Source organism: Podarcis gaigeae (assembly GCF_964106915.1).
Source record: "Podarcis gaigeae genome assembly, chromosome: Z".
Taxonomy (NCBI): domain Eukaryota; kingdom Metazoa; phylum Chordata; class Lepidosauria; order Squamata; family Lacertidae; genus Podarcis; species Podarcis gaigeae.
The window spans coordinates 4,306,273-4,323,032 of NC_139691.1; the positions used below are offsets into that span (position 1 = coordinate 4,306,273).

Here is a 16,760-nt window from a genome sequence, read left to right on the forward strand (position 1 = left end):
GAAGTTCCTGGATTCCCTTGATGGCAATCATGTTTTCAGGCACTGGTTCCTTTGAGCACCTTCTCTTTCCTCCTTGGCCCAGCCAGCTGGCAAGAGAGGGGGAAGGATATGCTGAAGAGGTCACTGAAGGGTGCAATCTGGCTGGAGGTGTTGGTGAGAGGAGCAAACCATTCCATTTAAGCCAGTGCTTACCAATCCTTTTTTGGCCATGCCCCACCTAAGCATCTCTAAAATCCTGGTGCACACCCCACCCTGGAGCGCTACTCTCCCTGAATGCACCCAGTGAATTTTCTGTTTAGATAAACTCTCTATTGCCACCAGCTGACCACCGTGTACATTCTTATTTTAATTTTTAAAATGTGTATGTCACAATATATATTTATATACTGTATATGAGGCCCCTAGAACCATAAGAAATGCAAATTCACTGTTAATAATTCATTCTCGAATTGCCCCTTGTGTCAGTCGTGAAATTACATTACCCCACTTCCTCCCTCTGGCCTGCAACCTCCATCTCACTTTCCTCCCTCTCCTCAGGTCAGAACACTGGGGGAAACTGATATATTTATTAATCTGTTCACTGCTTAGCAGTTTTACTTACAACTAAGTGCCACAATTTTTCTTTTGTGAAACGTATTGGCTGGGAGCCCCAGAAGACCTGCCCCCCCCCTTGCTGGTCTTTCCCATCTGGCCTGGGAGGGTGAGACCCTGACTGACTCCAGCTGCAAAAGCTGAGGCTAATGAGCAGACACTAAGACTGGGGTATTTTTTAGACGGGTTTATTGCTGCTGTTGATATTATTATTATTGTATCTTTGTTTTAAGATCCAATGATTTATGTGGAAATCGATCAATTTGGTTGTGTTTTTTTAATGTGCTTTTTATTATTTATTACTACTTTTGTTATGTTGCAGTTCCTTCATATTTTTAAATTAAAAGTTGATTGGCATAAACACAAACAGAATACTATAAAAATGATGGGTATGGTAAATAAAAATAAATGTGAAAGTAGAAAAATAAAACACAGATACAGAGGAGGGATCAAAAACTAAGAAACTACTGAAAATACAGCGCCACATTCAGTTGTCGCATATGAGAAGAAAAAGGGGGGTCGATTCAGTTCTCTTTTTTTCATATTATAAGCCACCTTGAGCATAGTTTTAACCATGGAAAGATAGCTTGCAAATTAAATGATGATGAAATAAATTAAATGCACCAAGAATTTATAACCTTCCCTTCCAAAGCAAATGCCAATTGCATGGAGCTGGACTAGATCCCTTTCGGCTCTACAATTCTATTACAGTGGTACCTTGGGTTACAGACGCTTCAGGTTACAGACTCCGCCAACCCAGAAATAGTACCTTGGGTTCAGAACTTTGTTTCAGGATGAGAACAGAAATTGCGCGATGGCGGTGTGGCGGCAGCAGGAAGCCCCATTAGCTAAAGTGGTACCTCAGATTAAGAACGGTTTCAGGTTAAGAACGGACCTCCAGAACGAATTAAGTTCTTAACCTGAGGTAATACTGTATTCTGGGCTTAGACTCAGAAGAGGCTTGGGTTCCTGGCAGGTGGGTCGCTTTTGCTTCCCAGAAAGGAGAAGGGCAAGGAGGTCAGCATGGTGCAAACACACAAATCCAGTGTACATACTGGTGCATTTGTTTCAGGTACCCTCCTCGCCACCATACTACATGCTCTCTCCCTTCCAGGAATCAGCAGTGATCCACCTTCTGGGAAGCTGGCATCGCACGTCTACTGTGTGGCGGGGCCTCTTTTGCTCCCAACCATTTTATAATTTTAGTATGAAAAAGTAAATATAACCCAAAGCACTCTATTAAGAGCTGGTTTTTAAAAGCCTTATTTCATAGGCACATCAGCAAAACTGACCCACCAACTGCAGGTTGTCAGTGGGGAAGCAGATTTTGTGGATGTCTGGTGGGGTTTTTTGTAGCTTATTTTAACAACACAGTCACAAGAATGGCAAATTCCATCTACATATGATTTCATCCAGCACTGTTTTTGATCATGTGAGTTGAACGTGTGCAAATGGGGAATTGTCTGTATATCCTGCGGATGTGAGCTTAACGTGTCACATAAAAGATTTTCCAAAATTGTTTTGACGCCATGTGGAAGCCTGCATACAAGATTTAGCATGTGTACATGTATTTGTCTTAGAAGACAACACTTTGGGTTTGGCAATTGTTTTCAATAAATAAACTTGCAATAAATAAACATAAAATAAAAGAAGAAGTGGGCAATGTGGGGGCTCAATGCACCACTCCAGTGGAGTTCATTTTTGTAATCTGGGGGCCGTAACTGAAAAGGCTCTGCCTCTTGTTCCCACCAACCAAACTCCCCCAGGGCAGCTCACATTGCAGCACTTCAGAAGTTCAGGAACAAAGTAGTACATTTGGGGGCTTCTTTTCTTCCTGATTTTGCAGGCACAAAAACATGCCTGGCTGGATTGTTGGGGGTCCAACGTATGTGCTGTGCTTGTGGTAGGGGCCTTCTGCTGTTCATCTGCACCAGGTGGCAAAGAGATGGGGAAAGACTGGCAACTGTAGGTACAATGGTGTTCTTGAGGCCTTCCCCAGGTACCCACAAACCCTCTGAGCCCCTCACTCGTTTGCTCCTTGGTCATGAGGGCGTTTTACCATTTCCTCCCTCTAAAAGTACATAAAGTGAAAAGAGAAAAAGCTCACTCTTTCTCACTTCCTCTTTCAGCCCCATGTGCTTCTCAAGTCCGTTTAATTCATTTGGGTTTGACTTTCAGCCGGATCCTTTGGGAAAGCGAAGTGTGCCTATTAATAATAATAATAATAATAATAATAATAATAATAATAATAATAATAATTTATTATTTGTACCCCGCCCATCTGGCTGGGTTTCCCCAGCCACTCTGGGCGGCTTTCAACAAAGATGAAAGATACACTAAAATGTCACATATTAAAAACTTCCCTGAACAGGGCTGCCTTCAGGTGTCTTCTGAATGTCAGGTAGATGTTTATCGCTTTGACATCTGTTTATTTATCTGTTTCTCTCTCTCCCATCAGGGTGGAGTGGGGGTGCTGATCTAGGGGAGAGGCTATAGAAGTCACCAGAGGGACTGGCGCTTGCTACTATCACTCCCCAAAATCAAAATGTGCCCACTGGCCTAATAAGAGTGATGGTGATCCCTGTGCGAGGAAACCCCACCACCACCTTCTTCCAAGCCTGCCCCTTTGGCTCGTCTCTGATGGCTGCCCCAAGGAGATATGTTTCCTGCGCCTGTTGAAATGTGGGGTGAGGAATGTGTGTGTGGAGGGAGAGGGCTGTCATATCCTTCCCCCTCCCAACATTCCAGGCACGCGCCATCTCCCACTGAGGCTTCACCGGCTGGAGGGGGGAGGCTCTCTTTCCTTGCTACAGACGCACAGCCTCTTCCTGTTTATCACCTCAGGCTCCTCGACCTCATTTGATGACTTCGACATCTGAGCATGTTTTTACAGTCGGCTTCCTTCCCCGTCCGGCGTCTCTCTAACTCCAACTACAATACAGTGTGCAATCTTCATTATACAACCACCGACCTCCATGGTAACTCTAGTTTCTCCTCAAAGCCCTACAGCTCCCAACCACACATTGCCATCCTTTTCTTCAGCAGCCTGCATTCGATGAGGAGGTCTGTTCTTCTCACACTCGGGACTTGCTTTGAGCAACCTTCCTGGGAGGTTCAGAAAAGTATCCTCTGCTGGATCCAGTTGGCTAATGGCCACAATGAGGCCGGCTCGGCCCAGCAAATTTGGTGCCTGAGGCAAAGGGCAAGATGGCCGCCCACTCCATATTCCACTTAAAGAATCTGACAAGACTCATAGCTGAATCTCATCTCAACTCTGGCAATGGGACAACATCCTGCACCATACCTGAGGCACCAGGGTAGCTTAAGGGAGGCAGAGCATGCTAGCTTAGGGAGATTCAGGGGGTACACCACACCCATCTGCCGCCTAAGGCAACTGCTTCACTCAGTGCAAGTTTTAGAAGATTCATTGACTGTTTCAGGGCATAACCCTATACCTGAAATGAGAAAGTGAGAAGAAGAGTTTGGATTTGATATCCCGCTTTATCACTACCCTAAGGAGTCTCAAAGTGGCTAACATTCTCCTTTCCCTTCCTCCCCCACAACAAACAGGTGAGTGGGGCTGAGAGACTTCAGAGAAGTGTGACTGGCCCAAGGTCACCCAGCAGCTGCATGTGGAGGAGCGGAGACGCGAACCCGGTTCCCCAGATTACGAGTCCACCGCTCTTAACCACTATACCACACTGGTGAGGAGGCATAAGAGCCCTGCTGGATCAGGCAAAGGGCGCATCTAGCCCAGCATCCCGTTCTCACTGTAGCCAAACTGATGCTGGAATGGGAAGCCTGAAAGTTGGACCCGAGCGCAACCGTACTCTCACCCCCTTTGATTCCCAGCAAGTGGGATTCAGAGACATATTGCAGTGGAGATAGGAGACAGTCACCATGGCTAGTAACCACTAATAGCCTTATCCTCCATGAATTTGTGTAATCCTCCTTTAAAGCGATCCAAGTTGGTGGCCATCACCACAAATTCCACACTTTTATGCACTGTGTGAAGAAGTGCTTCATTTTGTGTCCCGAATCTCCCAAGATTACAGCTTCACTGGAGGTCCTGGAGGCCCAGTATTAGGAGGAAAATGCCCACTTTCTTCAACACCATGCATCACTTTAGATGCTTCTATGATGTCTCCTCAGATACCCATTAAGGGACGCCCACAAGCAGGGCCTGTGCCAAACAGGGCACTCTCCACCTGTGATTCAGCGGGTGTTCAGAGGCAGACTGCATCTGACGGTGGGGGGAGAACAGAGCCTTTATGGCCAGTAGTTCCAACCAAGAGAGGAAATGCCAGAAAGGTTGGTGATGACATAATGCGCGCACACACATTACATGGTTGCCATGTTTTTACTCTTTAATAATGATATGATAAATACATTCGGACATTAGGCCTGCGGACAGAGGGCCTTTAAGACTCTGGGTGGGATGCAGGGGGGCTTCCCCCCTCTCCCACTTATATAAATATTAGAAATCATTGTACAAAAGAACTGGATACCGTTATAACGCATCAGGGTGCATGTGAAATGCTATCTGTGAGTTTGGAGTGCTCCAGTAATCAGAGAGAAAGAAAATGAGGCACAGTGTTCACATTACAAAATCCCACCCGAGTTCAGGTACACCATCCCGGGCTTCGGTTGTGTCCCACCCCTCCCCACTCCCAAATCTCTCTCTCCCTAAAGCATAGGGAGTGGGGATGGGAGGCCTTCAACCCTCCAGATGGACTCAAACTCTGTGTCAGCCCAGGCCATTATGGCCAATGGGCAGGGATATCGGAAGTTGTAGTTCAGTAATATAAAGATGGCCAGAAGCTCCACCTGTGACGCAGAGCCATGTTCTTCAACCTTAGGTCCCCAAATGTTGTTGAACTACAACTCCCATAATCCCTGACCATGGGTGAAAGCTGGCTGGGGCAGATGGGAGCGGCAATCCAGCATTATTGGGGCCCCAAGGCTGAAGAACTCTTGATTCAAAGTCTCCCTACAGCTCACACAGGAAACCTGTGGCTCTCTAGATACTGCTGGACTACAAGTCCCATCATCCTTGCTGCCTGGGGCTGATGAGAGCTGGGCTCCAGCAAGTCCCCCATTCCTGCTCCACAGAGACAGAGAAATAAGGGAGACTGGCAGAGATGGGCTCCTACTCAAATATTTTCACCAGCAGACCAAAGAAAAAGGCACATAGAAGCTGTCAATCTGTAGTTTATGGCTGCTAAGGGAATGAAGTGGTAAGGGATGAAATGGGGGCAAGGGGTCGTCTGGCCTCCAGCCACCTCCTTTCATAGCCCACTCTGGGATGAAAGTTTACATACATGTTTGTCTCCTTCTTTCAAAGGAAGAAATCTCACTGCAAATTAGTTTTCTGTTGGGATGCGTAACACAAGATCCCCTTAATTTTTCTGTGATTATGTTTTTAGAAGCCCAGCAGTCTTCAACTGGAGTCTTAGATAAACCACTTCAGACTCTAGGTGGGGGCTTGCTTGAAGGAATGGGGCCTGACCTCCAACCCCCATTGTACGCAGAACAAAGTTTTCCCTCATGATGTGCTGCTTTTCTAGGTGTACAGTTTGGAGAGTGGGGAACAGAGGGGCATTTGGTCACAAGGATCTCACTTGCAGCCCACAAAGCCATTGTGCTAGAGGAAAAAGACCACCTTTCTTCCACTGAAAAACTGGGTCTCTTATTTGTGGTTGTGTTTCTGGGCAGGGGCATTGGTAGGAGATGGCCCAGGGGTCCCCAAACCCCAGGCTGTGGGTCCCCTGTCCCCATCCCCACCTTTAAAACTTAAAAAAAGCTTTGCTCATAGAGTAGCAGGTTACCAAGCTAACCAACTTAATTTCCCAGAAGTGTCTATCCGTATGCAAGTTTGTATGGGGAAATTTGTGCCAATTTCCATCATGGGCCTGGGCAAAAGTCCTTTAAGTATCTGATCACACCCCCTTCCTCTATGCTACCATGCTGTGCTATTTTTCTAAAAAAAAAGGGGTGCCAGAACTCAACATGTTCTCTTAGAATGGCAATGGTGCCCACCTGAGAGGTGCTGGAACTGAGTTCTGGTAAGTTATGGCTGAAAAAAAGCCCCGATATCAAGTAACCACAGAAAAATCGCAGGGGTTTCTTGCCCTGGGGTGGAGCAGCTTTCCTTGTAGAAGCAGAAATACGGCATTCAGAGGATAATCCACAAACTAAATAGGGATGGGAAAATCTGCCACTTTTGGTTCTCCTGGGTTCTCATTCCCTGCCTCTACCACATTGCAAAATCATTTTCACATCACATCAGTTTGCAAGTTTTAAAATTAAAGCCCCCATCAAAAATTCATCAGCATTTTAGTGCAAATTTATCCCAATACACACATTTTGTACGCAGTTTCCCCTAATTACATATTTTTACAAAGTGATTTATTGGGTTGCATTTCAAAGGGTGGAGACAGATTCCCAGTTATCAGCAGCACCTCTCCTGTCATTGATGAGTAACATCAGCCAATCATTTCAGAGCATTATAAAGTGTTGGTCTTCACTAAAGATGGTTATCTCAAACAACAGGTAGAAAGCGTGTTATAACCACCCACTGCCACATGTTGCAAGCCAAGCACTTTAAGTTCTTATGTTCCACCTTCCATGTGACAAATTATTTTGACTAATATTTGTGTTTATATTTGCAACAGACAGGTGCTGTTATCCTGCATTATAGGGTGAAACTCTAGCTGCATTTTCAAAGCAGGCTCTGGGTTTTTAAAAGATCATGACCCAGCCTTAGCTTTTCTCTGGCATTCCACTGAATTACTAGGATCAGAGAACGTCCCCTTTGCAGCCTCATTTTACATGCCACTCATCCAGAGAAAATAAGATCTCCTTCTCTGAATACTCTGCAGTGGGATAAACATGCAGTTTCCTGCCCTTAATCAACCTCTGAACATAACATGAGAGCTTTTCCTGTTAAAGAAGAAGAAGGGGGGAAGGGGGTAAAAGATAAAAAAAATAACATCTCAGCTCATGAAAGTGAACTTTACTTTGGAGAGAAGGTTAGGGAGCCAAACATAATGTCCTTGAAATTTCCTCCAACGAGGCTCCGTCCACGAAAACAGGATAACACCACTTCCGCTGTCACAACCCCTGAGATGAAATCGGAGATGAAGCAGGCGAGAGGAGGGGGACTAGAGAGGCTCACGTGGGGAGGCAAAGAGGGGGCTCCTCTGCATGGATCTGAGGCAAGATTGAGTGGGAAGGGGAGGAGGCATTAGGAACAGAGATTCACTGGTGGTGGGGAAGAGAGTGAGAGAGGAGGGAACTGTGGGGGAGGGGGGGTGGATACCAACAGGTGCTCTTGCCTGCGCTTTTACTTCAGGGCATCCAGGTGAGTGCAGACCTGTTGGAACACTTCGTCCACTGAGCCTTCGGCATTAAGCTGAGGAGAGAAGGGAGATGCATTTAGCAATTTGGGGCAGCCAAAGCCTTGCCGCTAGTACAAAACGCTATCATCACACTTTGAGCAAAACCTTAACATCAACCCCCCCCACCGCACAGCTGACAGCATCACCAGCAATTCTAAGCCATTCTACTATGCACCCACCTTAATTTTGTGATGGTAAAAATTGTTTTAAACTGTTTTCAGTACTGCTTTTTAATGCTGTGACCTGCCTTGGGACCTTAGGGTGGAGGGCAGGTAAAGAATAAAGCAGAGCCCACCAACCCACTTTGATTTTTTTTTTTATTTTTTTGCATCCCGGTCATGGCAAGAACCCTATAAAAATTAAACCGCTTGATGCATTTGTATAGACAACAAGTAGAAAACACCTGTGCCCCCTCCAGATGTTGCAGGACGCTGATTCCCATCAACCCCCACGGCCATGGCAAATGGGCAGAGATGACAGGAGCTGGAGTCCAACAATATTTGGAGGTGCTCCATCCCTGGCACAGAAGCAGGATTAAAGAAAGGATCCATGTTACCTTGATTTGCATGATTTATGCAGGTTGCAGCTTTGGGGGTAGGGAGGTGCATATGTGCAGAATTTCCATTTTAATATAAATAATAATTAGTAGAGAGCAAGCACAAACCCCGGCTTCATGCTGCCCATGTGTCCTGGGAGTGTAGTCAAAAAATGATATGCCGCTCAAGAGATCTGGATGCTGGATCAGCCCAAAGACCCCTCTGGTCTATCATCCTGTTCTGACAGTGGCCCACAAAATCCCAACAAGAAGTCAGGGCCAGAGTGCAACAGCGCTCTTCCCTCCTCTGACTCCCATCAACTCGTGTTCAGAGGCATACTGCCTCTGTAGCCGTTGATAGCCTTATTCCCCATGAATTTGTCTAAACCTCTTGTAAAGCTATCTTTCCAAAACTCTTTTTAAAGCTAAGTTTCTTCCTACTTCTCTCTCTCTTTCTCTCTCTCTCACACACACACTTTTTAAAGTAGCATCGGAGGACTCTAATTTTGATCAGAGTAGCAGCTTGAAAGGATATTTAGCCCCTTTAGGAATTTTTTTTGGAGATTTTACCAGGACTTGTATATGGCTGGAAAAGAAGACTTAGAAAAAATCGAGGACTATCTAAGGAGAATAAACTACCAAAGATTCAGCTGAATGCACCAAATACAATGATGGAGGTACAATCAGCAATAGGACATTCCAAATTAGGCAAGGCCAGGCCCAGATGAACTTACAGCAAAATATTACAAAAAATGAAATGAGCATGAGCTGGTGTTACCATTGAAGGATGTTGATGATATAGCATAATAAGATAATATATATAATATAATGAATAAAGGAAAACTACCAAATTCATAGAAAGATGCCTACATTTCATTAATTCCAAAACAAGAAACTGAACAATGATTATAAACTTATTAAAAGATGTATTCAAAGACATTATTCATAATGATCAAGTGGGTTTTCTTCCTGGTCAACAAATGAAATATAATATGAAGAATATAATAGACATAATAGAATATTTGGATACCAGGAATTATAAGCAAGCAGCACTGATGTTTGTTGATGCAGAAAAGGCCTTTGACAATATTTCCTGGAATTTTATGAAAAAGAACTTAGAGATGATGGATGTAGGGCAATCCTTCCTACATCTAGGAGCTATATACTCTGAACAGAAAGCCATGCTGATTGTTAATAATGTTATAACTGAAAAATGTGAAATTACAAAGGGAACGAGACAGGGATGTTCTCTGTCACCATTATTATTTATTACCGTTTTAGAAGTTCTGGCGAGAGCTATAAGATCAGATGAAGGTGTAAAAGGAATCAGGGTGGAGCAGAAAGAATATAAATTGAAAGCCTTTACAGACGATTTAGTAATAACAGTAGAATATCCTTTATCCACTGTACCAAAAGCACTGGAAAGAATTCAGGAATTTGGACAAGTAGCTGGTTTCAGACTTAATAAAGTAAAAACGAAAATGTTGATAAAAAATATGACTGTACAATTGAAAGAAAAGCTTCAACAGATCACAGAAATAAATCCCAAAGACAAAATATTTAGGGGTATGGTTAACTGCCAAAATTATATATTTAAGGACAATTACATACCTATGTGGAAAAAAATAAAGAGGGGTTTGAAGGTGTGGGGAAGGATGATATTATCATTTTGGGGAAGGATTTCTGCTGTGAAAATAAATGTCCTTCCGAAAACGTTGTTTTTATTTCAATCAATCCCTGTGGTGAGCAGGGTGGGACACTTCAGGGAATGGCAAAAAGTAGTATCTAGATTTATCTGGAAAGGGAAGAAGCCAAGAATAAAATATAAGTTTTATATATATAACTTAAAAATAAGAGGTGGCTTCTCCCTGCCAGATCTTATATTATGAGGTTTTGTGTCTTTGCTTGCTACGGGATTGGATATTGTTGAAAAATACGAATTTACTAGATCAGGAAAGTTAGGACAACAGATTTGGGTGGCATGCATATTTATGGTATGAGAAAGTAAAAGTTGCCGAAGGATTCCTGAACCACATAATAAGAAAGTCAATACACAAGGTATGGAATAAAATTTACTGGAACAGAAAACACCTTGGTGGCTCTCACCCTTGGAAGTGATTTCAGTTAAAAAGTTAAATATGAAAGGAAATTGGGCCACCTATAGGGATTTGTTAATGGAGGCAGAAGACTAGTTAAAACTGGAAAAAAAATGAGGACGTAAAAAAAATTATGACATATTGGTTACAATACCACCAGGTAAATGATATTTTTAAGATAAAAGAAATGGGTTTGATACAATAAGATCAAAGGTTTGAAATAGACCTGTTGCACAATAATGTGAAAGTATTATCAAAAATGTACAAATTATTGTTGGAATGGCATACAAAGGATGAGGAAGTTAAAGCCGTAATGATACATTGGGCTAGGGATTTTGGGTATAATATTGAAAAGAAATCTTGGGAGAAGCAATGGAGAGAAGAAATCAACTTCCCTGCATGCTGTTCATTGAAAGAAAATTATATGAAAATGATGTATTGTTGGTACCTTACACCAAGTAAAATTGCAAAGATGTATAAAGTGAGTTTAAAATTATGTTGGAAATGTAAGGAGAAGCAATGTACTTTTTACTATATGTGGTGGGCTTGTAATAAGGTAAAGACGTTCTGGGAGATGATTTACAATGAATTAAAGAAAATGTTTAAAAAGACATTTGTTAAAAAAATGAGAGGCCTTTTTGTTAGATATAGTAGGTGAAGAGATACCTAGAGAAGATAAACGACTATTTATGTATACAACAACACCAGCGAGAGTATTGCTAGCCCACAATTGGAAAAATGAAGAGGTACCATTGAAAGAAGAATGGCAGGCGAAACTGATGAACTATGTCGAGATGGCGAAATTGACAGGAAAGATCCGAAACCAGGAAGATCAAGTATTTGAAAAAGACTGGAATAAATTTTTACACTATCTAAAGAACCACCGTAAACATTTAAAATCACTGGCAGGAATGTAAAGATGCTTGTAATGTGAAATTTATTATATGGTTTTTCTTAATGGAACAATTAGTAGTTGGATAATTTAAAAGGATGCAGATAATTTTTTATTACAGAAAGAACCCATGGAAGGAGGGAGGGAAATCTGATGGTTCAAGGAACCTTTTCTTTTTCTTTTTGGATATGTGAAATGGTTAATGTAAAGATATATAGAAATGTGAAAACTAATTTTAAAAAGTAATTTAAAAAGTAAAAGAAAGGCTATTTAGCCCCTTCTCACCTTGCACTGCTTTCCTCAAGCCTTCTAAATATTCAAAGTAGAAATATATGTTTACAAAAAAACCAGAAGCCTTCCTATTAGGTATAGTAGGTAGAGAAATATATAAGTAGGATAAAATACTGTTCTTATATGCAGTAACTCCAGTGAGTATGTTATTAGCCCAAAGATGGAAAGAGGAAGATTTACCAATGAAAGAAAAGTGGCAGATGAAATTACTGGACTACGTCAAATTGGCGAAACTGGCGGGAAAATTTCGGAACCATAAGGATCAGACTTTTCTGAAAGACTGGAATAAATTTATGTTCTATTTGAAAGACAACTGTAAAGAACTAACATTGCTAGTAGGGTTACTGGAAGTTTTGCAAGGTTAAAATGATTATGATTTAAGTAATATAGGAAAATGCAGTATACAGAGAACAGGTTTGAAAGCCATCGGCCAGGGAGGAGGGAAGTCACCGGCTTATGAAGCCAAATGTTTTATTTATCTATCTTTGTTTATATGGTGTCATGCATTAAAATATTTCTAAAACCAATAAAAAATATTTTTAAAAAAATATTCAAGGTGTTCTTATGACACATTCAACAGTCATGGCTTCCTCCAAAGAATTCTGGGAAGTGTAGTTTGTTAACAGTGCAGGGGATTTCCAGCTTTGTGAGGGGGCCTCCTAACGACTCTCAGCCCCCAAAACAAATGACGCTCCCCTTGATTCTTTGGCATAAGCCATGTTTTGAATCTGGCTTCTCGCTAAACTTGCCTGTTAGCATTTTATTTCATTCTCGTTGCTTTCTGTATAAAGCATCTAACAAATGTAATAAATAACACTAGTTTAGCAAGAAGTCCGACATCTCCTTGAGCTGCTCTTCTCAGGGAGGATTCCAGCACAAGGCACCAAACGCAGCCACAGCTCTCTGTGCCAAAGTGCTATGAATCTTGGGAGTTACCTTCCTCCCCGCCCAAGCACAGCTTCCTCTATTCTCTGTCCACTTCTGCCCCTAAATCCTCACACTGTCTCCATCAGCCTGGCGCCCCCTCTTCCGTCCCGTGGGGCCTGTGGATTACTCACTGCCTTGCTATGCCAAGCATCTGGAGGCCTGGTAGACACTTCCTTTGGAGTTCTGAATGAAGCCAGGACATCTTCAAGAGACACAGTGAGGCATCCCATGTTGTGACTGAACTCCCCCTCGCCCTCATGAACCAGAACCTCACCGCCCCCTGCTGAAAGGAAGGGCTCCTCCAGAAAACCCACTTGTCCAGCATCCATCCTGATTGGCTTGCACAAAGCTTGCTCTGTAGTTAGACAGGAAAAAACCCTTTCTATTGCTCATTCAGGATTATTTGTGCTCATGATGGCATCTGGCTTTCAATGCTGTTTGTACCTGCAGACATTTCAGGGTACGCATGCTGCTTTGTTTCCATACAGTGAATACCCTGCAACTTCCTGCTGAAATCCTGTAACTTTTCATAGCACAAATGGTCCAGTTCATTATTATTTTTTGTCCCACTTTTGTCGTGCTCAAATAATGTTCAAATAATGCAGTAACCTTGCAGGAACTGTTGCAGGACCACTGACAAAGCAGAATGATGTGAGGACTGTCTAATATAAACCCACTTGAATTTCCCCTCACAAAATACTGACAGTCTAGAGCAGGCATAGGCAAACTCAGCCCTACAGATGTTTTGAGACTACAATTCCCATCATCCCTGACCACTGGTCCTGTTAGCCAAGGATGATGGGAATTGTAGTCCCAAATATCTGGAGGGCCGGAGTTTGCCTATGCCTGAAGTAGAAGTTTACTAAGCCCAAGTAAGCGCAAACTGGGGCCCAGTTCAGGAGTTCCATATACCCATACCACCCCCACTCCCTTAAAAAGCTGCAACCTGCAAAAATGATGCAAATCAAGCCAGCCTGCATCCACTTTATTTAATTCTAGCTTCTGTCTTTCATGGGAAAGGGGAGTATTGTGGAACATGGAAGCTCCCACCCTCCCTACCCCCAGCTACTGGAAATCCTGTTCCAGGGAAAGCAAATTGGTGGCCAAGTTGCCCAAAGAGAGACAGAGAGAAACAGAGAGAAGCTCTGCTGTTTCTGAGCTAAAAAAAAAAGAAAATAAAAGAGAAAAAGATGCCATTGCAGCTCAAGCTGGAACTGTTGAACAAACAAATCATCCTACCCCCAGAAAAATTATTTGGACAAACCAAGTTCATCACCCATGAGTAGAGTGGCCAACCTGGAGAAGTGGTGGCCATTTTGCAACACTTAGTTGCTTTCTGCTCTCCTGCATCCTATGTCCTTGGGAGTGGAGGGAGACAGATGGGTGGACGATGGGACATACCTTACGGACAATGCCCCTTTTCTCATAGAAGGCAATGACAGGCTCAGTGGCCTTGTAGTATGTCTCCAGACGCTTCTTGATTGTCTCCTCGTTGTCGTCGACTCGTCCACTTGTCTCCCCGCGCTTCAGCAGGCGCTTCACCATTGTTTCCTTGCCAGCGTCCACGTAGAGCAGCAATGTTGGGGGTGCGATCTGAGCAGGGAGGCAACATGGAGGGGTCAGGGAGTGGGGTGAGGGAGAGGAAGAGAAGATGGAAATTATAACTGCGCCGGCCTAAATTCTCCAGTCCCAGCCAGCGCAGCAGCTAAGCAACATCTGGAAGGCCACAGGCTCCACAGGGCCTGGTCTAATTTAAAGTTCCGTATGTGGTTCTCCAACCTCACTTAATTCTCACAACAACTTTGTAAGGTAGGTTGGGATGAGAGGCAATGACTGGCCCAAGTTCACCCCGTGAGCTTCATGGTTGAGTGGGAATTTGAACCCTGGTCTTTCAGGTCGCAGTCCAGAACACTGGATATGGTTGGAGATTGAATCTGGGAGCTCCACCTGGGGAGAGTGGGTGTGGACACCAAGCTACTAGTCACCCTGTCCAGATTTTTTCAATCTGTGCTCAAGTCTTATCTGCCCAGGCTTCTAGGAATGTAAAATAAACCAGCAGTTATTTGCCAAGCTTACAACAGGCTAGGGGAACAATGCTGCCATCTTGTGCTGCCTCAGGGAATCCCAGGCAGGAAACGCTCAAAATAATACTGCTTCCAAACCATCACCACTGATGCACAAGAGAGAAGCTCACTTTCCCCGATTACACACATCACTGTACACACTCTTGGGCTGGAAAACTGCATTGCAACACCTGGAAAAGTGCAAAAGTTGAAGGACAGCTGCATTTCAGTTTGCATGTCATTTCAGAAAGTGCAAACCAGGTAGGTTCAAATCAAAATCCGTAGCAAACACCTCCCCGCACTATTCCTCTTCATAATCCTGAATGTTTAGGGTTCCAACCAGAATAAAGGATCTCTCTTTCCATCCACCCCACTCTGGTTGGGTCAATCATCTTGCGGTTCAGCCCTTCCCAAACTCATCCACTCCACTCTTACCTTCTTCTCAAACTCCTCGCCCTGCTTCACTTCCCGGGGGTAGCCGTCAATCAGGTAACCCTTGGAGGTGTCTGCCTTGGCCACCATGGCATCTCTCAGCATGTCCAGGACGGTGTCCTGTGAGCAGAGAAGGGAAATGCCATGAAGTTAACACCACAGGAGCGCTCTGCAAACTGTGGGGGCCTGTGATCAGGAGACCTAGAGGAGCCCCAGCAGTGGCTGGTACCCATTATGACTGGCAAACAGGAGGGCAACAGTAGGTGGCGCCAGAGTCAATGGCCTCTGAGGTCCCTTCCAACTTTATGATTCTGTGATTCATTTCAGTTGCATACAGACTTCCTTTCAATAAGAGGAGAGGACAAATGGGTTGGAGGGATCGCAAGTAAAAAAAAAAAGAAGTGGCTTTATGCAAGTATTCTTTGAGGCAGCTCCCGTCATAAGGCATGGAGTCATTTGCAAGGGACCTTCTACTTCAATAGGCGGTGGAGCTGATATAAACACTGATATAGAGACCAAGGAATTATTGAATGTTCTTTAAATGGTTGCTCAGCTACCTATAGCTCAAACCTGGAAGGCCTTACAGGGCCTGTTCCTGGTATTATGGTGTAAAAATGTTTCGTAATCAGTTACCACTGAGAAAATAACCCATAACTTAAAAGTGATAAATGGAACACTAAAACTGGGCAAATTTCATGCAATATGGTGGCCATTTATCACAAGCGCTCGAATTGGAGAACAGCCTTTACCACAGGTGTCACGGACTTTGAAGACGCCCAAACTCGGGACAAAAGGGGAAAACGTGCTAAGAGAAAGGCACATTTGGCAAACCCTCACCTTGATCAACTCCTGCCCGGAAACCTAGGTCTTCACTGAGGAAAGACGTGTGGATCCAGAATTAGCCTCCAAAGTCACTTTAAGACTATGTTCATGGAAGACAATTTTACTCAGCTATGAGTGATTGCCAAAGAAGAAGAATACTGTAATGCATTCTACGTGGGACTACCTTTGAAGTTGACTTGGAAACTATAACTATTCCAGAGTGTGGCAGCTAGACTGGTGACTGGGAGTGGCTACTGGAACCATATAATACCTGTCCTAAAGGATCTACACTGGCTCCCAGTAGATTTCTGAGCACACTTCAAAGGGTTGGTGCTGATCTTTAAAGCCCTAAAAGTCTTTGACCCTATATACCTGAAGGAATGTATACCATTATTCAGCCCAGACCCTGAGATCTAGCTCCAAGGGCTTTCTGGCGGTTCCCTCACTGCATTCTTGGTAGTGGCACCCGCCCTGTAGAATGCCCACCCATCAGATGTCGAGGAAATAAAGAACTACACAACTTTTAGAAGACATCTGAAAGCATCCCTGTATCAGGAAGTGTTTAAAGTTTGATGTTATATCATGTTTTTATATGTGTTGGAAGCTGCCCAGAGTGGCTGGGTAGGGCAAGGACGTTTGGATAATTTGTATGGATGAATAAGAATCAATTATGTTATTGTATAACCTGATATCTGCTTTGGAGGTAGTGGT

The 16,760-nt window shown here is 43.6% G+C and overlaps 1 protein-coding gene across 4 annotated transcripts in view; it reads right to left on the bottom strand.

The window, feature by feature from the left end:
- Nucleotides 1-4,937: 4,937 nt before the first annotated feature.
- The window catches only part of AK1 (adenylate kinase 1), a 52,087-nt gene continuing 40,264 nt past the window's right edge, over nucleotides 4,938-16,760 (bottom strand). For all 4 annotated transcript variants that reach the window (XM_083721803.1, XM_083721804.1, XM_083721806.1 and 1 more), the window contains 4 exons: nucleotides 15,231-15,347; nucleotides 14,134-14,325; nucleotides 7,929-8,005; nucleotides 4,938-7,803 (listed from right to left, as the gene is read on the bottom strand). In XM_083721803.1, coding sequence (XP_083577929.1) covers nucleotides 7,937-8,005; nucleotides 14,134-14,325; nucleotides 15,231-15,347 — 378 coding nt within the window. In that variant the 3' untranslated portion in view covers nucleotides 4,938-7,803; nucleotides 7,929-7,936. The remainder of the gene's footprint in view (nucleotides 7,804-7,928; nucleotides 8,006-14,133; nucleotides 14,326-15,230; nucleotides 15,348-16,760) is intronic.